Genomic DNA, 24,947 nt, shown 5'->3' on the forward strand with positions numbered 1-24,947 from the left:
AAGAAAACTCTGGAACCTCGGGGTTCCGGAGTTCCGGAGAAAGGAAAGAAGAAGGGCTAAGAGGAAACTTTGAAACCTCAGGGTTCCGGAGTTTCAACGAAAGCAAGGGAAAGGAACTTCGGAACCTCGGGGTTCCGAAGTTTCGGGGAATGGAAGAGAAGGGGAAAGAAAGAGAGGAACTTTGGAACCTCGGGGTTTCCGGGGTTCTGGAGGAAGGGAAGAAACCGAAGAGGGAACTTCGGAACCTCGGGGTTCTAGAGTTCGGGAGAAGGAAAACAGGAGAAGGCAAATAGAAAGAACTTCAGAACCTCGGGGAACTGGGGTTCTGGAGTTCTGGGGAAGGAAGAAAAGGGCAATGAAGGAACTTCCTCCGGACAAGGCAACATATCACACTTCATGATTCTTCTGCTTTCTCCTTGATCAACTAGGGCAGCGCTGGTCCAAGGCAACATATCACACTTCATGATTCTTCTGCTTTCTCCTTGATCAACTAGGGCAGCGCTGGTCCATGGATCGTATCTCTGATCGGTTCTTACTGATAGACCAAGGGTGTCATAAAATGACAACAATAACCATAGATCAATAAGAACCTTTCAAGCAACCATGAAAACTTGTAACTATCTCCATATAGAACACTTTGAATATAGCCTTACGAGAGATCTACATACCACATATTTTAGTTAATATGTAAAACTTGCAAAACCATCTCTGTAAATCTGAAATCCACTTAAACAACCAGACATTCACATTATACATGTCATCTAAACAATGGAATATGCACAGATCTACAAAACCCAACAACTTAAAACATGTGAAAATTGCAACCCAATATGAAAGTCAAATTGTCTAGGAGCTTAAACCATATGAAACATATCAGCTCCACAACTCACGTAGAGGTTAGTGGCTTATTTTCTAGTGCTTGCATGTAACCATGGGCTAAAACCCTGCACCCAACTTAAGCATTCCAATCTATAGTCCAGAGAAGATGATGTTTCTCCACATAACTAGGATGTCAATGCTCACCCAATATGAACACCTTCTCATTGCACATGACAGAAGGTAAAGGAACAAAACCACCAAACAAGAGGATGCACACATATAATCTATGATATTGGGTTCTTCCCTCGAGGCCTAGAATCTAGCTGGGTTCGATTTGGGTCCTGGTGCGAGTTGGGTTTGCCCCTAGGTTTGTCCTGGGTGCGTGAAATCTGACACGTTTATTTCGCTCACGATTAAACAAAAAAAAAATCGATAAATCATTGAAACATGATAAAAATGTGACGGTCAATGATTTATTTTTCAAAATCGTATTTTATATGGAGAAAAAATCAGGGATAATCACGATTTTGACAATTTATTTCCCATGTTTGCTTCTATATTATTATTAATTTATATAAACTACTGTAAAGATTTATGTCCAGGATTAAATCTACTATTTTAAAAACATTATTAATATTGATAGTTAAAAATAAAATCTGAAAACTATTTTTTTTTGTAATCTATAATTTTGTATTTAATTATTATTATGTCGAGAGGCATCTACAATGACATCAAAATGTCTGTAAACAAAAATCCATTCTTGAAACAATTTGACATGCAAATGACAATTAAATGCATGGAATTTGTCATGTTTCAGCTTTTGTGGAGGTGTTATTTTATTACTGCAAATAAAATAGAGCCCTCGCCACTTGTCTCCAGCTAGATTCACAACTTTTTGCATGAAGGGCTTTAATGGATTTGTATTCTTGGTGTTTAGTATTTTAGAAGAACATTTATTTTACAGATGATTCTCTTCTATTATAAGATATCTCTCGGCATATTTTAGATATATTTTTTTAATATAAGTATAGTAGTTATTTTTAATTGAATATATCTTGGAATTTAAAAATTAACAATTAGATTCATACCAAAGATTAAATCTTCCACTTCACAAACATTATTAATATTGAAAGTCAAATATAAAATCTGAGAACTAATTATTTTTTCTTTATAACCTTTTATTTTTTATTTATTATGATTTTATATGGCAATTATGGATTTATGTATGGGAAAGTTACATTGTATGGATTGTAATAATCATAATATTGATGTTTGAACATATATATATATATAATGTAGACATATACATGTGTACGAACGTACCTGTACCCTTACCCAAGGAATTTTTTTTGTTGTACCCGTGAACCCGTACCCATACCTGAATCAGTAACTTAGCATATTATCAAACAAGAGCTCCAAGTTACTAAACCATAACCAACTCCATGAAGATCCATAATCATGAGTTTCAAATGCCCAACATAGATCACATTGACAATATCCATGGCTTTCAATCTCACAAATCTACAAAACAAAGTTAACTCATAGAACCTTCACTGCATCCCCATAAAGCCTTTCAACAACCTTTAATTCCTTCTAATAAATTCCCGCAAGCCTACCAAGCTAAGAAACCAAAAAAGAGGAATACCTAGATACAGTAACCTTTAACTTTGATACCAAATGTTGAGAAATAAACAGGTTCAACAACAAAGATTGTAAAGATCAATCTCTATTTAATAAACTAATCAAGGGATGAGATACAAGGCTTGGATAGCTACAACATGAAAATCTGAAAATTAAGTTGCCTTAATGTAGAAAACCAAGATTAGATCCTTCTTTATGATGCCAAAAATTAGCCTGTTTATCATTCTCAATCAACCTATCTTATGTGAACTTACAACTGCAATAAATAATGATTAACATCAGGATAAGGTACCTGGAATAAGGCATAAATTAGCAACATAAGATCAACACATAACATAGGATTTATGTGGAGAAACCCTTGTAGGGAAAAAAACTCCACCAAGAAGAGAGGTCAAGCTTGCATTATCAACAATAAATGTGCTTACAGTACAATCACTTCCATGCTCCTCTTTGCCTCCACCATAGTAGCACCTGTGTACATGTGAAGAACCTTCTTCTGCCTCTCACATGTCTTTGTTCTTGCAGAAGAAATCTACATTCAATTGTTTCACTCATAATTCTACACTTAAAAGGCTGAATTTATAGAATGGTGAGAGCTCCAAAACCACCAATAAAGATATACAAAGAATCCTTTCCATTCCTCACGACCACAACCCTTGGAATGCTTCCATGGAACTCGAAAAGGCACCGGTTTTGACTCCAATACTTTCTCTCCAACTTTGGTCCCCATTTTTGCAAGATAAACATTACATTAAATACAAAAAAAGATGGAATACCACCTGTTGCCCCTTCCAAGCTCCTACTTGGAGAAACCCATAGGTCACTCATTTGTGCACTTCCCAAGTCATTAAATATCTTATTCTAGACATCCATAAGTGGGGAAAACAATATTAAATAATTGTGTTCTCAACTCCTTTGCTGCTGCTAGGACAACCCATCACCCCTTATGAATGTATTACACATAATAGTGAGAATTAAATATTACAAATTATTTTCTCAATACATCCTAAGTGCCTTAGGACACTTTCCAAGGATGCTGGAACCATGCCATAAAATTTACAAGGTAAATGGCACCTTAATCCTAACATTTAGTAGCATTAGTAAAACTCATGTTGAGGAAGTTTTCTGTTCATTGAAATCTTTGAGCATTTTAAAATTTTTTCAAGTGTGGGTTTGGCAAGGGGTTTCACTTGCAACCATGTGTTTCTTTAGCTTTCGGGAATTTGTTGTCAGCTCTATAAATAATTTCATCACATAGGTCTATGGAAAAGTTTTTAAAACTATGGACACTTTGGTTTAATCCTTTCCATATTAGTTGTATTTTTGTGCATGGTTCCTCCACTTAATTCGTAAATTGATTATTTTTCTTTTTTCTATAGGCATTGGGATATGTTCATGGTGCTCAAGTCATACATGCTCCAGAGCCTGTTCATGGGCGACTTAGGTATGTTGTTCTATATGCTTCTTTGCATGTTCAAATTATATTTGCATTTTGAAAGAGAGGAATACTTTTGGAATCTTATATACCGTTTTTTTGAAATTAATAGCATTATGGCATTCAATGCTGTTGTGTTGCTTTCTTGAGTTATCTTCTGTTTTAGCAGTTTGTAATGTGATATAGTGCCACCTCACTACCGATCCTCAAACTAAATCTATCAATAACAAATATAACGCAAAAAGTTGAAGTGATCAACTCAATTGGATAATCATAAATTCAATATATGGGTGACTGAATATTGGAGGGTACTTCTTGTTAGTGCATACGATATGGATATGGATATACATATGGCATTGACATGTATCATGTACACCTACATATATGCCATATTTATATAGTGAAAACCGTAGGCAAGCCATATCTGGAATGTCTTTAGGCTATATACGGGCCATATTCTATGCTCTTTGATTAGTTTCTGCTTTTGGTCTAAGTTTAGTATTTGCTTTCTTATTGGGGACTCTTGGAGTTAATGTAAATTAACATCCAAGAGAAATATATGGGACACAAAATATATTTGGTTTTCAATAAAATAAGCCTCTACCCGTAGTAGCAAAAATGTTTCTTGGGAATAACTTGGCAAACCAAAAGATAGAAAGTTTGTGAATTTATTGGGATTCAATTACCAAAAACTCAGGATATTAAAAATGCAGAAAAATTCAAAGAAATAGAGGAAAAGCTACCGTCTTTTTTTTTCATGTCAAGAAAATTGCATAGGGACAGAAAATGAAACAAAATGATAGCATACACCATAAATTATGGATTTGTTTATTAGTTGAGGTTGCCATGTTGCTGAATACATTTTTATTTTCTAAGTTACTGGTTCCGGTTCGGATTCAGGTTCGGATTTGGGTACGGATTCGCGGATTCGGCAAAATAAAATTTGGGTACGGGTACGGGTTCGTCTGTACATATATATATATTTTAAATTTTTTTTTAATATATATATATATATATGTTCAAACTTCAAACATCAAAATTATATATGTTCACAGTTCAAACATACAAATATGAAACATACAATGTAACTTTCCCATACAATGATACATAAATGATAACAGATAAATCATAAATCATAAATCCATAATTGCCAATGCCAATAAATATTCTGATATTGGTATATCATAAATCATCAAAAATGCAAGTAGAATAGGTTGAATGCATGTTTTGATGCATGAAATGCATCATAGAGGGGCAGATTAGGGTTTAGATGTAAAAAAACAAATAAAAAAATAGTTTTTTAATTGTTTTTAATTGCTTTCTAACACGTGGGCCCCGTTTTTGGGAACCCACGGGCTTGGGTTCACCCGGGTCCTCTTGGGTTTACCCGGGTCCTCCTGGGTTCGCCCTGGGTCCCACCCGGGTCCTGCCCAGGCGGCTGGGTTCCCTGTGGGTCCTGTCACGCAGGACCCACAGGGAACACAGCCGCCTGGGCAGGACCCGGGTGGGACCCAGGGCGAACCAGGCTGGAACCAGGACAGGGCAGGGACCAGGACCAGGACCCAGCCAGTTTAGGCAAGAACTGGTAACTGAGTTTATTTTGGTGAACCCAAAACTTCTTAAACATCTTTTGTATCACTAGTGCTGTGTTTTGTGATGCTTATGGGCTTCACAACCAAGTCCCTTTATTCTAACAATGTTGTTCGTACAAGCTACTGTAATCTAAACATGTCTTATTCTAGAGGAGCAACTACTCCAATCAAAACAACTCTCAATTTTTCAAACTTTTCTTCTGATCTGAATGTTCCTCCAAAATTTCCTAGTTCACCAACAACTGTGTATCATGATACAGAGCTGGGCTTCGACTGTGAAGCTGCCCTTTGTATGGGATAGCAAGCTGAAATAAGACAACTTGATAAACATCTTTGCCAAATTCCAACCACGTTTCACTAAGTAAAAGGATGTATGTAAAACTGATGGCTCTATCATGGACGCCACGAGGAGCACATTGTGTAATCATCTTGAGGGACTTGAATTTCTCTGATGTACATCCCTTATAGTTCACAGAAAGCCCTTATAGTGAACAATGGTATTCCTACTACAATGGCTACATGTGACTAAAATCAAGACTCCCACTCTCACATCACTCAGTTTCAATGTCTGTGCCTGCACTGAGCATTCACATGGCGAATCCCATGCATGTGGTTATTTCCATCATTTCAGATCCCCCTCCTGGGTTTGACCATAACCCCATACTTTTGTATGAGTTTGTTTCTGCAACTCAACCCTAGGCCTTCAATTTTTCTGTTGTTCAGCTCATTACCTCACAGGCCATCACATCACAACCCATGCTACCACAACCATTGCTTTCATAGCCATTTTCAGTAATCGCCACTACTACCACTACTGCCCTTGCCATGCCATTACACACCACAGACCTTGTTATAACCAGTTTATGCAAAACATGGGCAACTTAGAGTAGTGGCTTGCTTCATTCTATGCTAGCTCACAGCCTATCACCACCACCTACTATTACTGCAGCTCATTATTCTTTGATATCCTAGGTACACCCCTTCTTGTTGGCTTTAAAGTGCCCCATTTTGAGAAAGACAATGGCAAGGGACATTGTAGTTACTTGTTTCAACATTCACTGCCTTGTGTAGTGATTTTCTATTTCAAGACAAGGGATTGGATTGGTTTTGCTCCCTTGTCAATCATTCTTTCCTATCATCCAATCAACCTACTAATCAATTATTAAAACATTTTGAAGCAAGCATTGGCCCACAGGTCATGTTTATTGGCATGGTTCACTGCAAACAGGGTGTCAATGAGAAAGTCACCGATTGTTTTTTGCTATCAGTCATTATTTTCACAGATTCTATATGCACTCTTTGACTCAGATGTGCGGAGGGTTTTAATTCAAAACCTTCAATATCTTATTTGTGATAAGATATTATTCATGCAGTATCAATCATTTCTAGGCTAAATGCGTGGTCCTGCAAGATTATCAGTAGACTGTCAGTCAATTTGAGGCATCCCCTTTTACCTTTTACCTTGCTGGCTCCATAGGAAATGAAATGAGTATCTATTTGGTTGATTTGTCTGGATATTTGCTTATTTAGTTGCAAAGCGCAAAGGATAAACCTTAACACGGGATTAAGAGTGAAAAAATTACCCTATTTCCACTTCTTAACTTATAATAACAACAAATTCAATCCCCAAACAAAAAGAACTATCTCATTGTTATAAGTCACATTGTAGTTCAGTGGTTTATACAGGACATTGCAATGGGAAAGAATCAAGTACAGAACTGCACAAGCATAGAACCCTTGTGTGTGGTGGTGTTGATGGCTTTGGAAGTTTGACCCAAATAATCTTTTGGAAAAAACAAAACTCAAATGTCTTTGAGTTTCCATGATGAAATAAATAAAAAAAGAGTGTTTTCCATAACATAAAGAAGAAGTTGCTACATTGTTTCTATATTTCTAAATTATTCATAAACTGCAGCAACTATCCTGAGAACAGGGACAATGAAGCAAAAACTGCAAACAAATTGCAAACATCTTGGGGTACGGCAATTCAAGTGGCTCAGATCATTAACTTTTTTATAACTCTAGGATGAATTTTGAAGCACAATTTAATCACAAATAAATCATACACCCAAAAACCTATAACTTTTTTTTTTTTTTTTGTCATTTTTCAAGAGTAGATTCTGAGGCAGATTGAGAGTTCAATGAAGCAACATCACATTGGTTTGAATCCAATCGATTAGGGTCTTTGGTATCTTTGTAATTTGCATCCAAGAAAGTTCTTCAACTTTTCTAAATATTGTAAATTTTCAAATCCTAAAAGTGAAAGTTTTTTAATGTTAAATTACACCCTAGGGCCTCACTATTAGGGTTATTAAATTATTTTAAAGTTTAAAACCCTAATGGGTATGCCCTAGGAAGTCAAAGTGTTTTGTTTTCAATTTTAAGTTTTTATTATTATATTTAGAGTTTAATTTAGTGTTTAGGGCCTTTGTACTCTAATATTAAGCATAAACAGAAGCTCTAAACCTGAAATTCATTTAAACCCTAGCATTAAACATAAATGAAAGCCTTAAACCTAAAATTCTAACCTTAAATTATAGTTATTTTAGGGATAAGCATAAATTTTTTTAGGGATAAGCATAATTTATTTTTAGGGATATGCTTAAAATTATACCAAATATATTAACACTAAACTAATTTTTTTACAAAGATTGGTTCGGTGGTCCAACAAACTTATTACCTATGTCGTTCACTCTTGTGACTTGGATGATGTTGGAGTCAATAAGACCTTGAAATTAAATTTTTCGAGTGCAAACATTTCTCCATGTCATGACCAAGTACATGGTGGAACTAACAGAAAGCCTTAAAGTCTCAAGTAGATTGGAGTGTTTATTGGTATCAAGGGGGTGCATAGCCAACAACTGCACCATTTTGTTAGAAAGGAGTTGTTATAGAATAAAAGGAATGAATCGGAGAGTTGTGTGAAATGACAATTTTGTTGTGACCGCACAGTTAAGGCCATCACCAAAGTTAAGGCAAGGTAGTCCCTTCGTTAATGATAGCAGATGTTTCTTTTTTGAAGAAGTTTGCGTTCTGTTTATAATCTTTAGTAAATGATGAAAAGAGCTCAAATGATAACTTTTTTATAAAGGATACTGTATGGCAAGGATACATCTGCACGATATATGCCTATAAAGAAAGACAATACCAGCAGCAGGACTAGGTTACTCCACATAGGCTTGCACATAGTGTACACACATAAAAGACTAAGCTTCACATTGAGACTCAATGGCAATTGAGCACAACTGACAACAAATCATCATGACAAAGAGGTTATGCATATTAATGACAAACACAAGGAGCCACAAACAAAATGGGTCAAGGATCAGAACTCTTCCTAGATGGTAAAAGAACATGCAACAGGGGTGAGAAGAGTATAAATTCATTAATCTAACATTCTAACATAGCTATAAAAGTGTAAACCTCCAAGTTTAAAGCAACTCTTCAGATTCCAACCACTTGTTTTTGGTTTCTCATCAATCCTTTCACTTGAGCACTTCAAGCGAAGAGACTTCATACAGAAAATTAAAGCACTGGAAAATCTTATCTATCTCTTTTCTTTCCACAAAGTTAAATGAATAATTAGAAATGTGATTTGTGGAAGGAGTAAACTGTGACCGGACAAAAATCACAAATGGCTTCAAAACAAATGGGTTAAGGATCAGAACCATTCCTAAATAGTAAAAGAGCATGCAACAGGGATGAGAAGGGTATAAATTAATTAATCTAATGTTCTAGTAGAGCAATAAAAGTGTAAACCTCCAAGTTTAAAGCATCACTTAAGATTTCAACCACTTGTTTTTGGTTTCTCTTCAATCCTTTCACTTGAGCACTTCAAGCAAAGAAAACTCATACAGAAAGTTGAACTGCTAGAAAATCTGATCTCTGTCTTTTTTCTTGCTACAAAGCAAAATGAATAATTAGAAATTTTTTGTGTATGAGACGGATGAAGAGTGATCCAATGTGATGCATGGAAGGTTTTTGCTCCAGCTCACCAAGACATATTGGAAATATTCCAGCTAGTCAATCCCAAGGCTACTATTCCTTCCCTTTGGTCCACTATGAAGTTATTCCAACTATAATGAAGAAATTATAGGTTAATGCACTGATGAAGAGGATGAAGCTTATGTGCCAATGATTTCTTCAAAAAATGGCCCTTGGACTGTCATCCCCAAAACGAATCCCCTGCCATCCTGTCATCTCTGTCCTGGAAACGTTGTGGAACATAGGTTTTAAGATCTTTGTAGTTAGGAGTAAATCTTTTGACTGCCAAATTTATTTCCTTGGTCTGGAAACTAACATATCAGAGCAGTAAATCTGAAATCTCCCAAGGTTTTGATGTATGGAAAGGGTTGTTGCTTGTGTGAGGGTGTTGTTGGAGGGTTTCAGCAGGTGTGATGCCTGAGCTTCAGTGATTGAAGCTGATTTGTGCCTATGAGAGGTTACAAGGACTTATAATAGGTTGTTGTGTGTGATGCCCAGGATTTTTTAGTGATTGAAGAGATGTGGACCTATGAGAGGTTGTAGGGTCAGATGCCTTGAGTGTTCCAGTGCTTAGTGCTGATCCACACCTGTGATAGATTGCTGATTTGAGTTGTTTCTGGCTGATTGGTTTGTTTCTAGTGTGTTCTAGTAGTTGCAAGTGTGATAAGTCTCAGTCTTAGATAATGTGACTCTAACATGCAATTTAAAACTGAGCAAAATAAACTACAACTTTTCAACTTGAAATAGAAAGGAAGGAAACACTAGCAGATTTTTTTTATTTATAACATTAATTAACTGAAAGGAAACTTGAACTTAAAACTGAAATCTTGAATTGATCAGAGATCTAAGCTATGAGCAAAATTTAGTAGATACAATTGAAACTTAAACATTTCAAATTAAATGAAAAGAAAGGTTTAGAAGATACATTATTCCAGATTCCAATATCTTGAACTTTCATAACTTTACCATCAGACCAATGAGAAGGGAAAGTATCATCAGGGTGCTTTTCTGCCCAACCACGGATTTACTGGTCCCCTGTGCCATATCTGATTGGATTGGCTAGACCCTTCATAGGGAGGTAATGGGAAGTTGAACTCATGCCATCTGAGACTTGGTGTATAATCCTACATAGCTTCCTAGTTGGTCATACACTATAGGATACCCCTAACTAGTATGACCTCTGACTAGGGTGTATATCTGCATACCCTTTACCAGTGTATTATTCTGCATACCCTTTACCCGATTACAAGTGTGAATTGTAAAAGTTTCCTCACTTGCAGTCAACCGTCTGAGATCCGATTTCTTTCCCATCGCTGTCAAAGCATATCTACAAAGCATCTTTGAGTCAGTCCAAGCTGCTATATGATAAATACCCATGCAATTTTGATGGGAGTATTGGTTTTCAAATGATTGGTATCATGGAATTGCCTATAGCTGCTGAAGATGTTCTTCCTCTTGTAAGCTTTCATCACAGTGTTGCAGATTCTTGTTCGATGTTAGAAGAGCCGACATCACCTCCGAACAAGAAAATGGAGTATAAGTACGACAAATACCAAAATGAGGTTGGTCCCACTCAGGTGGTCTCTCTCATTGATGAGATCCGAGACACAGAGATCGGACATGTTGATATGTCTGAATTTATGGAAAGAACGAAGTGTTCACCAACCCATGGGATGCAGTTGCTCCTGAATAGCAATATTCATTTAGTGTCTTCATTCCTGGTGGCTGCTTTAGAACTTGAGTTCATCCTGGCATGTGCTGCTCATTTTGATCGAGAAACGAGGACAATCAGGGATGAAGATGGGAATGTTATGATAAGATTGGATCCAGAAACAATTGACAAGATCTTCAAAGTCCCCACAGCTCCTTTGTATGCGGACATCACTATGAAGAGTGCCTTGGATCACTACAATCAAAGAAGGTCAGCTTGCATCAGGCACCTTAATGCTAAGTGGCTGAAGAAACCCCAGACTTGTTTTTTAAGATGGCCTAAGTTATATCGCTGCAACTTCATTGAAGAAGTAGGTGATATGGTCACACTTCTTAGCAGAATAATGGGGTTAAGGCACTCCAATGTGTTTGAAATCTGGATGTACAAATATATTGTGATCATGAAGGAAGGGACAATCTCACATTTTCTGGGGAGAAATCATCAGTGTTAACTTGTGTGAGCAGCTATTACAAGTTCCCACTACCTTCACTTTTTATATGAATTCATACTTGGTGCATATTGCAGCGTCACTCAGACAATTTCTTGGTCTATCTACCAAGGGTGACAGGTTGCTAGTACCAGTGTGGAAGTACTATGATCAGTTGACTTTGAGGCCCAGTAGGTTTCATTGCAAAACAATGCAGGATGCATTCTTTGGTCACTTCATGTGTCTCTTTGACAAGACACTCAAGAACAAAAGAGTTTTTGAGGCAGCATGGAGAAAAGTAAACAAGTATGGGTGTTTGTTCGTGCAGTTCCCAACTTTCACTTACATGGGAGTTGGATGTTTTGAGGGGCAGCCATATATGTTATCCCGATACCCCATTGATAAGATTCTTCTGATGGAGTTGGCAAGACATTTGATGGCAGTTCATGCAATAGAGCTTGCCAATCATAAGTTGGGTATCAATATTTCTTCACATAATCCATTGTAGATTGGTCGATATTCCTTGAACACTTCTGCGAGAGCCAAAGCAATGGAAACTGAACTTCAGGAGATTAAGTTGAAGAAGTTCATAGCAAGGAAGGATTTTGATTACTGAGGGATGAAGGACAAAATCAAGAGGGCCTTCACCCATGTCCATCGTTTGGAGGCTATCTGAATTGATATCCACACTGAAGATGAAATCAGGAGAATGGATTACAGTAGGCTCACCTTGGAGCAAATTGTTGATCTTGATTTAACCAGGATTCCAGAAGACATGGTAGATGATGGAAAGATCCTTGATCTAGAGTACGTCGAGCAAAGAGTGGCAAAACTCCTCTTCCTTCTCCACAATGGTCCAAAAAGGAGTGTGACTCAATCATTGATAGATTTCAGCCCATCCTTGCTAACACTAACACTTGGCTCAAGGATAATAACGTCAAGACAATCAAGGTTAATGTTGAGACAAAATGATTTAGCTGGGCTTGTTGGGCGAAGATCTGAGGTCAGGCTCAAGTCTAAAGAAGCTGCTTCTTCTTCTGGCACAAGGATCAAGTTGAGAGTAAGCAGAGATTTGGTTATCCCTCCTCCAGAAGTGTCATTGAAAGGGAAGGAAAAACCAAAGGTGCAAATATAGGTTATTGATGCTGACAATAATACTCACGAGGAGAATACAACGGGATCACCTCCTTCTATAGGTTTGGAGTCTCCTCATACAACCCTTCCCCAATTATCATTGGATGTACCCATGTCCCCAATTGATACGGATGTGGATTCTTTCTCCACCGTTCATGTGGAACTTGTGGAACCAAGTACATTTGCCTGTACTAGTGTGGAAGTACCTATTGAGACTTCTCACGGTGGCTTGGAGAATGTTTTTGATGTGAATCCCTCATATGCCATCTTGTCCGATGTTTCTCTTCTTGAGATCAATACTTCTGCCATGAGTTTCGATAAGTTCATGACTGAAGCAAGTCATCAATTATCACCTGAGCAAAGGATCGTCGCTGTCCAGACAAAAGATTCTCCTCGAGTCACAACTATGGTATAGGTAGAGCCTGTTTCTTCAGAAATCACAGTTGTTGTCTTTGATGTGAACTCATTAGAACTACCCCCATGGCTGAGTTTAATCACACATAAGAGGAAGAAGCAGGATATTTCTCTTGATATATTTGATTTTCGACAGATTGCGAAACTTAATCCCAGAGCTGTTAAGAAGGCAAAGATAGTCTCGTGGGTGGTAGTAGACAAGAATAGAATGAAATATGCAGAAGTAGCAGAGCCATTGGTTGAGAAACTACCAGCAGAGATGCAACTATTAGATTACAGGTTCACCAGGATAGAACTTGGGAAGCAAACTCATACACGTATCATGCATGATGCCACGAATTCAGTAGCCTCTTTGGTCCAGAATTATGATGAATTACTGGAGAAGAAGAATGAGCTCAAAGAGAGGAATTCACAACTGTAATGTCCCCTTCTCAGTTCTAGACTGATGGATGGAGCCTTAGCCTATTTTGGAAACCCGTAGGCTAACCAAAGACTAAATTAGGGTTTGTCTTCATGAAGGTTTTCAGAGAGGTGTTTGCAGGATTTCTACAGTTTGCTCTCTAGATTCTTTCTGGGTTTTTCGTGAGCTTCAAGATGGTATAACATGCATTCCAATCAGAGAAGATTTCCGAATTTACTAGTTTTAGTAAATTGCGATAGGTTGACGACTGTTTTCTTTATGGGTTTTTTTTGGGTTTATTGAGAGCTCCAACTTGGTTTGACGTGCAAATTCTTTGAAGATGATTTACGGAATTACTATTTTTAGTAAGTTATGATTGCTGCTCAAAATGTGATGAAAATGACTTTTGACACACTATTTTTAGCAGTATGCTATTTATAGTAAGTACTATTTTTAGCAGTGCTATTTTTGGCAGGGGTTTTGCAGCTCAGCTCAGTGGCTATGTAATAACCCAGTAAATTTTTTTTTGAATTTTTAACAATAAGAGATACAAGCAATCACCACAACCCGTCAAGGTTAGAGAAATAATCCAAACTGCTGAAAGGGAACCCTTCCACCTTTTGTTCACTGAGAGCCCAGTCTGGGAGGGTGAGAGCATACGGTGTTCTAGGGATCGTTAGCAACAATAATCAAACTGAAATTACAATGCCTGGGTGGCAAGCCAGCCCCTTCTGCTTATCCAGTAGGATAGAAACCAAACTCTTGGCGGTAAACCGGCCTAGGGAAAAGGACAAGAAACTGAAATTCAATCACTCTACCGCATATTTCAGCGGGAGGACATTACATTAAACTATCACTCTACCGCATATTTCAGCGGGAGGACAATTTCATTAAACTTATCACTCGACCACTCATTCAGTGGGAGGACTGAGTACATAAACTAAATTTCAAAGTAAGAAGGCGGCTAAGCCAGCCTCTTCTACTTATGCAGTGGGAATTACAAAATAAGGTCAGCAAGAATGATTGATCAGTACTACTGAAACAACCTTACAAAATTAGAGATGAAAGGAGAGTAATGCAGATTTCTACAACAAGAATATAGTTTTCTGTTACAATCAATCTGCAAGCTGAAAGTACAAAACAACAGCCCATGGAAACACCCAAATGCTCATAACTCCCTCATTTTTCATCCAATTTGACTCAAACCAGCCCACCGTAATTCACTCACAACAACAACCAATCAAAACCACAACCCAAACAACCCAACAATTATCTGGCACGCATCCAAATGCAAGCACAAAACCCAACGCTAGACCTAGGAAGTTCGATTTTGTCTAGAAAAATCATTGCTGAATTAAACTTGCTAAAAACTTACACAATGTATCGCCATGGCTAGGAAGGAAGGATGAGCCGGTACCTAGAATGATGGAGTCACCTGGTTAAGAGGTGTGAGCAAAATATACTTTCAGCAGTCTCGCGACCAGCAACCAAAAAACACTCAAATCCCACATAGAACACTCCACAATCTGCAACTCATTCACCCACAGCGCTGGGAATACAAGGACACAGCTAGGTACTATCTTGCAAGTACGAAACTGAGACTTAGCTAGGAAGCCATACTTCGAAGCTCAGATTTTCAGTAGCCAAACCGGCAGCATAACGATGCAAATTTCAAGATGTCTCAAATGAGAGCCCAAAGGACACAGCTAGGTACTATCTTGCAAGTACGAAACTGAGACTTAGCTAGGAAGCCATACTTCGAAGCTCATATTTTCAGTAGCCAAACCGGCAGCATAACGATGCAAATTTCAAGATGTCTCAAATGAGAGCCCAAGGCTCTTATTTATAACTCTTCAACAACCAAAATCAAATGCAAATTCCTCCAAATGCCACTCCTTCATTTGCATTTCATTTCACCCAAGTGTAGCGCCACTTTTCATAAGTCAAACCTCACGCCAAAAGGGAAGGGACCTAGGTTAATTACTTGGCAAATAATGGAGATGCAATATAACATAATATTCCTCTAAAATATTTCGCCATCCCATAGTACACATGAGTTTTGCCAAACACTTAGGATAAAATAGGCATTAATCCCAATTTTAATAAATCAGTCGCAAATAATCAGATTAATTAAATATTAAACCTTAGGATAAGGAAATAATATTTAATTATGTCGCACATGACTCCCGTACTGATTATTAACACAACTAGGATGAAACTGGGCCAGGACGACCACAAAATTGCAGCAGAATCAGAACCCTGTCTACTGCCAAAAATAGAATTGTGCCACACTGCCACTTACTAAAAAGAGTAAGTCAAGAACTAATGCTCAGAAAAGCATGATCATCGTGTCCAGAGGCAAAACATAGAGAGATCAATAGGACAGTAACACCAGAATGGCCATTCCCTGACTTACTAAAAATAGTAAGTCCTCGTTTCATCAATGCTAGACCCCTCATTCTTCATTCCACCTAGCCGACGGGTCTCAGGAATAGGCTAATGGACCACTGGAAGCTCATCAGTGAGAAGGGGACATTACAAGCTATGTCTGGCATTGTTATTTTTGGCAAGATCCTGTGTTCGAACTCAGATGACTATTTTCTGCAATGTAGCTCAGTACCTTGGCCTCAACTCATTTAGGTAGTATTCAGTTTTTGGAAGAAATTTTTTTTTTTAATACTTTATTATTCCCCATGGCCTAGGCATAATTTGTGTTGTGACTTCAAGGGGTCGCCATGGTGTTTTTAATTAAATTATAACTTAAGGCAAGCTGGACGATTTCTAAGTAAGATTGCCTAAGTTATATATTATTTATAAGTCATTGTTGAGCTCTCACTTTACACATTATTGGCAATTTTAATAAGGTGACTCTGCTATGATCTTGGACGACTTAGAGAAGAGAAATATTATTTTTATCCTAAGTCTATTTGGCGAAATATTACACCTTCATACTGAGAACACCAAAGTGCAATTTCATCAATATTATTTTTTACGCATTATATTTATCAAGTGGCGATTAAGGTGTTAGTTTTAATTAGGGTGAAGAGCGGATTCCAATTGCCTAAAGGCAACATTGGAATCCACCCTTAAGGGCCTGTCCCCTTTATCTATTCTAAGGATAACGTGTATCCTTTAGGGCTGGGCCCTTCTCACACGCCACTCCCTAATAAGGCCGACCCTATACCTCATGCCACCCTAAGGGAAACGTGTGCCCTCTAATAGGGCCGACCCTATATTACAAAAAACACTTCGCTCAAAAGAAAAAGGATTAAAAGAATTGATGTCAAGCCGACCTTAAATAGGTCCCTCGCCTCATATAAATAAAGAACAACTTGACCTCATTTACACACAACATATTTACTCTCTCATATGCAGATCTACTTTGAAGAATAGCGAACTTAGTCAGTCATCTGCTGTGCATAAAGCGATTCACATCTGCTGTCAAGGGGAAAAATGATAGGTGTGATCATCTCCAGTAAAGGGGCGAACTGCTGTCAAGGGTTAGGCATCAAAAGTGCAGATTAGGTTGCTGTCTGATGGAGCCAAGAGTGCAGATCTGAGGTGCAGACCTGATACTGATCTGTCATCTATATCAGCCCTAAAGTGTGGCCATATCAGACCTCCTAAAGAGATAAGTGTTGTAATCAAAATATTGTCTAAATTCATAATCAGATCTGAGGATCTATTCTTGCTGGGTTTTTCCTCATAAGAGGTTTTCCCAGGGTAATATTGTCTTGTCTCATTTTACATCTATTTTGATTGCTCTCTGTCATTCACTAAGTTGAATAACCTAACCGAAATTAATTCAATTCTAGTTATAAATCTACTTTCTGTTTCTTATTATTAATCTGAAAGTAAAAACTAACACAAGGGTGGATGTGACTTGGGCGATTTGGTGGGGTATTGAAATGAAGTGAAATGAAATGTAAATTAAAGGAAATTTGAATGCCATTGTTTAATCCCATATTGGAAGGGGAAGAAGTTCGATTTGGGGAGAAGGTTATAAATAAGTGCCTTGGTCTTCATTTGGGGGCATCCATGAAGAAATTATAACGAAGTGTTGCCGAAATTTGGAATGAAGCTTCGGGGTATGCATACCTGATGTAGAGTGAATTGTCTCTCACCGGTTTGTGCTACCTTGTCTAGGTATCCCCTCCAAGCTACACAAGAACCATCCAATGATTCTACACCTCACAACCTCTTAAAGTCTGCAAGACTTGCCCTCTTTGACCATCCCAAGGTCCTTAGACTAGAATAAGCACTTGTTATTTTGTGAGTTCCATTTTCTTGGTTAGGAGACCTTGTTTTTCCCACTCCCTTTCACACTCAACCTGAGAGTTCAACCCCTCTACCATAGGATCTTCATAGCCCACACTACACACATATGGATGATTTTGGATGGATTCCCAACCCTATCCCTTGCTCAAGAGCTTTGACCTTTACTGGTTCCAAGTTTTTCAAACAAATTGCACTTTTAGGCCTAACCGAAGACCTAATTTCTAGTAACCCTGTCAATGGGGTAATCTGCATTTATCTGCTAAACTTCATTAACAACCCTATGAACTCTTTTACATTCCAGACACCATTTTGGGGTTTACATACAATATCTCAAAACCGGAGGTGGGTTTTGTCATTAACATATCTAACCCTTACCGGTTAATTAGGCCTAATTGCCCCTTCCTAGGCCTAGAAAGTAGGGATTGGTCAAAACTCCTTCACCAGTTCGATTGCCTGAGTGAATTGATGATAGTTTAGGGTCTATGCTTCCATATGGAATTCCATTCCAATCATACATCACCTCCATCCACCAGATTCACCCAATTAGGGCATGTTATCCATGAGTCCCAAGGCTTGTCAACTCAACGTGCCAAGCCTAGGGTATGGTGGCAAATATTTGATTTGACTTCCCCTGACGCAAAACCAAAAAGAAAACGTTGTATACATAACAACCTAACATTCCACAAGGTTTCAGGGAGGATATCCACCATGGAACGTTAGGTTGGAGCCATTTTGCTCTCAAAACCCTGGTTTTTAGGACCTTTGAACCCACCTGCAACAAAATGAAGTTTATTCACAAACTACAACACTTCAAGACTCCAAATCAAAAACAAAATAAAGTAAGACACTAGTCTAACAATCCATGATCTTGTTTTGGGATTCTCAATCCGTACAGGCCGTACAAGCTTGCAAAGAACAACAAAAACTTGGTAGAACATATCAAATGGGAAACCAAAACTTGTCTATTTGCTTCAGTTCTTCAACCACCTTCAACAACCGATTATCATCGGTCTTCCCAAGCTTTATACTGGCCTTGGAGTAGTTACATATGCTCACAACCGAATGTGTCAACTAACTAGCCATTGTTGTCTGAAAATGTTGCAAAGTTGCTATGAGCAACTTTTGCCACTTTTACAATTTGTTGCATAGGTGAGCAACTTTTCTCAAACCCAAACTTGGTCACCTCCAAGTGACTCATATAACCTTAACAACTTCAAAACAACATCAACCAACCTACACTAACCGAAAAACAACTTATCCTATTAAGTGATCTACCTGGCACCCTTAAGAGCTCACATGCCAACATTGGCCAAACAAAGACTCTTAGGGCCCTTACAATCATTTGAGCACATACTCAATGGCCTCTTGGCCTTATTACAAAACTAAAAACATGATTCCAACATCCTGGAAACAAAGTCAACAAAAATTGCTAAGTGCCCTTGCACCAATACCTCCTAGCAACCGCTTGATTTCTTGCTTGCAATACAACAACTAGTCGAGCTTGTGACCTCTCTTCATTCAAAGGAGTGGATTGAAGAATAATGTTGTAGATTTATGTATCAATTTCAAATGTTTGGAGTGTTTTTGAGTGTTCAGGTTGCTGGTCGCGAAGTGTGCTGAAGTAGATTATTGGTCGCTAGTCTTAGTGTGTTATTCTCCTCGTTCTGGGTATTTCATCTATCTCTCTATTTGGTTTAGGCGATTCATTTTGTGATTTTATAGAGCTTAAAATGGTGTGTTGGATTTTATTTTAGCAAATCGCCCCCTTAGCTAGCCGTACCATTTGGTTGAGTGCTTTGGGATGCGTGCATAATGTTTTGGGATCAGTTTGCCGTAGTTTGTTGTTCTAGGCTTGATCGACTCCTCCCTTGGAGTCATATGCTTTCAGTTTCATGTCATTCAGTTAGGATTTGAGGAAGTTGTGAGTATTTTAGTGGGATTTTGTGTTGCTGGTCTGCATTTCCAGCTTGCTGTTCATTTATATCAGATTCAGAAAATCAATAGTGTGGTGTGTATTTTGGTGTGGATTGTCCATGGGTTTTGGTTGTGCTTAGTTTCAGTTTACAAAGTGGGACAGTGTTCTTCTTTATCTCAAGAATCTCATGCTCTTATTTGTAAAAGCTGTTTAGTAGTACTAACAGCTACCTTTGGATTGTAAAAAGGGAAAAAAGAGACCCACTGAATAAGTGGAAGAGGTTGGCTTGCCACCTACATCTGAAATTTGTAATACTGTCCTCCCGCTGCATAAGCGGTAGAGTTGATTGTTAATTTCATTCCTAGTTCTCCTATTGCATAAGCGGTAGAGTGATTGTTGTTTCAGTTGTTTGGTTTGTTCCTGGCTGGTTTATCGCCAGGAAGTTTCAGAATTTCCATCACCCGTTGTATAAGCAGAAGGGGCTGACTTGCCACCCAAGTATTGTAATAATTTTCAGTATTTTGCAACTAACAATCCCCTTAACACTGTATGCTCTCATCTTTCCAGATTGGCACTTGGTGATCAGAAAGTGGAAGGGTTGCAGTTTTCTGAATTATTGTATTTTCATTGCTGACCCTAATGGGGTCTTGTTGTGTTGTAAATTGCTAAATTTCAAAAAAAATTATGGGGATATTATAATAGCTCATCACAGTAATTCAGAAATAACAAATTCTTCAGAGCAGGTTGATCCATTGACTTCTTCCACATTTGAAGAATCTGTTAGGCGATTGGAGAAGGTTGCTCAGAAGGCCAGGGCAGTCGATTCTTGGGTAGATCGGTTGATTGATCAAGGTACCCAAGTGGTGAAGAAGGCATTGCATGTATTGAACAATGTTAGAGTAACAAAAGTTAAGTTGAACGAGACTTTGGAGGCTTTCAATCAAAGTCTGGGTTCAATCAAAGAAGATTTGAAGATTTGGCACGAGATGGATTAGATCAAATTGGAAATTCTGTGCAACAATATGGTGATACCTGGTAGAGAAAAATATATAGAATTTTATGAACTTTTGACAAACAAATCATTGGTGTTCAAAGAGCTCATCAAAGATGTTCAGGTTACACTTAAAATGATTGAAGAAGTTGAACATGACATACTCTCTAATTTTGACAAAATGTCTTGCAAAATTCAAAGTCATGATGGAGAGATGCTTGCAGCAGATTTGGTAGTCACTGAAATGGTATTAAGTCTTCGCCAGATGCAAGAGTCAGAATAGTTTACTGTGGATTCGATCCATAGGTTTGTAAGTTAACAAGTGTTTTTTGATAAGATGCAAACTGTTCTTGAAGATTACAGGGAGGCAACTGTAAGATATTATGATGTTATCTTTAAAATTGTTGCAGTTGCCGGGAACACATGAGGTCTTGATCTTGATGAGTTGAAAAGATCCATCAGCAATTTCCAGTCTTTCAGGGCGAGAAATGGAAAAGAATAAAAAGGGTCTCATGACACTTACTCTTTAGTTTTTGTATTTTGTTTTTGACAAGTTATATGTAAAAACAAATTTTGTAATTGCAAGTCACTTCCACTTGCACTTTTGTAAAATGTAATTACATGTAAAGCAACTACAAGTTGAGTTGGATTAGGACTGTAGTTGGAATAAGTCATGGTGGTTGAGAGAATTTCTCAAGTTAGATAGGATCCTCCCACATTTTTCTCAAAGCTCCTCTCCTATATATACTGGAGAGGGTCTATTGTAATTTTGATATTTTTTGCAACCAAGTAAACACTACAAATTTTATACTCATAAAGACTTTGAGCTTTATCGCTGTAAATTGTTCTTTTTCAAGTAATATCAAGGAGTTAGAATTTCAGACTTCGTGTTGAAGTCTTTGTAACGTCCCCACTTTGAAATAAAATTTAATAATAAATGATAATAATAAAATTAAAATATTTAAAATTAAATTAAAATATAAAATAATATAATTAAATATGATTAATTAAAAATTAATTAAGTTAATGAAAAGTCAAAAGACATGAAAGGAAAAGTTGTGACTCCCTCAACAATGAGATATAAAAGAGAGAAGAGAACCTCACATGAGAGGGGGGATAATTTGGAAATGAGAATTGTAGATCTAATTTAAATAAAAAGTGCAGATCTGATTATGAGAGGTTGTGTCCCTTTCAAAGGGCAGAAATAATGAAGAGTTGCACTCTATCAAAGGGAATGGTGAAAGGGTGTGTCTCTTGCCAAAGGGCATACATGATGAAGAGGTGTGACCTCTCCCTCACATTGAGAGATATAAAGGAAAGGAATCAAAAGCATCTAGTAGGAGCACCATGGATCAGATCAGATCAGAACTGTTATTAAGTTACACGCAGTAACATCCTTGTTTTTGGTGGTATGCATGGGGATGTGTTTAATAAGTATCCTTAATATTAAATATATGAAACCCAATAATGTTCTTATGTAGAATTAATAGTAATACTAATATGGACTGCAATATGTATGATAGTCATACTTAATTTCATATACGTATTCATAATACATAAGAAATATATATACTTATAGTTCAAATCATGTTATTACTTTCCGTATTTAAGAAGATGGGATTGAGATGTTCCAAAGAGGGGTAGTCTAAATCCAAGCAATAGGTTAAGTCCCAAGATAGGGTGGGGATCAGCGACCAATAAGCCTTGAGGGTATAGACCCAAGATAGGTTAGGGCTTGGATCTGTAAACTTTGAGGGAACCTATTGTAGTTGGTCTCTAAGCGCTTTGGTAACATATGTAAACCCTTCTCCTTTAAAACTGAAGTAGTAGCAGGGTTTGATAGTTATATTAAGAACTATGAATAATGAAATTAATCAGCTAATGAGGAAAATAGACAAGCACTTGTTAATAACTTATTGAAGGAAATCTATCAATTTTAGTATATTTAAATAGATCAGGTAGGGGACATTACAGTCTTACATTGTACCCATTGTGTTCTTGTGTCATATTGGGGCATTACTTTGTGCTTACTTGAAGCTGCTTCACTCTAAATACCTGCAAACTTTGTGCTGCGAATATTGAAGGTTGAATTAGTTTAGTTTGTGATTAGAATTTGAGAAGAGTTGTAGGACTTTGTGCTTGTAGTAATTCCCATCTAAGGTGACTTGAAGGTGTCACATACTTGTAGACTGTGTTGCCATATGCTACATGTTGTTCTTATTGCATCATTCTGAAAAGGGTAGATAGGATTTCAGACATTCAAGACTTTGTGCTTGATTCCTGTTTTCCCGTCTCCGCAGGAGGTGACGAAAGTCTTTGTGCTTTCAGGAAACTTCATTTCCTCTTTTGGTTTTATTTAGAAAGTTGTTGTTATCATTATGTTACAACTATTATTACGTTTCTGTGAAGAGAAAAGAGTATAGTCTTTCCTTAAAAAAGAGGAAAGGTTGTTGTCCTACCCATATTAGATTAAGTTAGTTTTAATTAGTTAGTAGAAAAAAGGGAGACTTCCCTAAATTAGGAGAGTTTTATACTCACTCACTGTGGCTGAAACCCCAATTTTGCACGTCCTCCAGGTGTACAAAATTTTCAACCAACATGGTCAAAATATTTAATACCAATATAATACGATAAAAGATGTGAAATAATATTTTTATTTTTATACATATATATATATATTATATTCGTATTTCTCTATACAAGCACTTATATGTACTTATTCAATAATGTCCAGGATACATACATATATGTACTTATATATATGAGAGTATACGTATAAAACATGTATATATATCAAAGAAACGGGACTCGGACTCGGCTCGGACTTGGCAAGGCCAACTCGGACTCGGACTCGGGACTCGGCGTCAGACTCGGCTCCAGACTCGGCTGGACTCGGGATAGTGAAAAACTCAAGAAATTTAGAGATTTTTAAATATTTAAAACTTGTTTCAGACACCCTTTATTGAATACACCTTAAAGACACAATAACATCATCAAACTCGGCTCATTTGATTACATACACAAGTATACATCAATCACATAAGCATAAACGCAAATTGTAGCTGAAGAAAGTAACAAACATAGGTATATAAATATTGTCAAATGTATACAATATTACAAAACTCATGGAATAAAAAATCCATGTCATCATATGATCATCATCAAATGTTTCATACAAATACCAAAGGTAAATACAACTACAAGTCTATGGCTCAGAGGAGCCTGCACCCTCCGGCCCCAGCCCCCGGCGAAGGCGTCTAAGGTAGGTCCTGGATGATTCAACTGCCATAGCCGCTCCCCGTGACACCATGCCATGCTCACCAACATCAGGAACATCCGTGTCACTATCTGCCTTTGAATCTCCTGTCTGTGCTCGTGCTCTCCGCTCCTCCTCTGCCATGGCTACAGTCTCAACCTCTATATCTACCTGGTCAATCCAATCAACGTCAGACTCGGAGGTTAAATTTTCTCTACTTCTATCGATGCAGTTTCCCCCATATTTTTTGACGGCGGTTTGGGGGCAGCGCCCCCAAGGTGGGGTCAAGGGGCAGCGCCCCTTGCGCGCTCCCTGTCACGATACAGGGCGAGGTCGAGGGGCAGCGCCCCGCGAGGCCAAAAAAACTTATTACAAGTCTGAATTAGGGTTTCTTTGAGAGTCTTCCTTAGGGCTTGGTTTTGCTCTTGTTGCTAATTGGGTCTTGCTTGGTGAGTGAGTATCATTCTTGAAGGTCCAAGCTAGGTCAAGTTGGTGAGTGATAAAGTCTGGAATGTCATCCTGATCTTCAAATGCCCTGAAATTTGGCTAAGTCTGGAATGTCCTGATCCTGAAATTTGACTAAGTCTGGAAAACTGAAGAATCCTCCAAAAACTAGATTTTGCAATATAACTCCTGGAGGCCCGAAACCACTCTCAAACATCCTGACAGTATATATGGAATATAACTTAAAGTATAAGAAAGAAGAAAGATATAAGGAAATGTCACTTATACTTAAATGTTATATTCCATAAAATAATCCTGACGGAGAGACCAAAATGTCAAATTTCGGCCTTCCAAAAAAACTTATTACTTTTTAAAAAAACTTTTTAAAATGTTTTTTTTTTGTCATTTTATTAACCCAGCCAGTAGCCGAGTTTGGGGCTCAGGACTCGCCGAGTCTGGCGATTTTGAGCCAAAATCGCCAACTCGGCGAGTCTGGCGAGTTTACT

The 24,947-nt window shown here is 37.7% G+C and overlaps 1 protein-coding gene across 5 annotated transcripts in view; it reads left to right on the top strand.

Annotated features, from left to right (window-relative positions):
* Nucleotides 1-24,947, top strand: part of LOC131060787 (aminodeoxychorismate synthase, chloroplastic) — a 219,322-nt gene that overhangs the window by 85,615 nt on the left and 108,760 nt on the right. For all 5 annotated transcript variants that reach the window (XM_057994216.1, XM_057994192.1, XM_057994196.1 and 2 more), the window contains one exon: nt 3,840-3,904. In XM_057994216.1, coding sequence (XP_057850199.1) covers nt 3,840-3,904 — 65 coding nt within the window. The remainder of the gene's footprint in view (nt 1-3,839; nt 3,905-24,947) is intronic.

This window comes from Cryptomeria japonica, chromosome 5, assembly GCF_030272615.1.
Source record: "Cryptomeria japonica chromosome 5, Sugi_1.0, whole genome shotgun sequence".
Taxonomy (NCBI): Eukaryota; Viridiplantae; Streptophyta; class Pinopsida; order Cupressales; family Cupressaceae; genus Cryptomeria; species Cryptomeria japonica.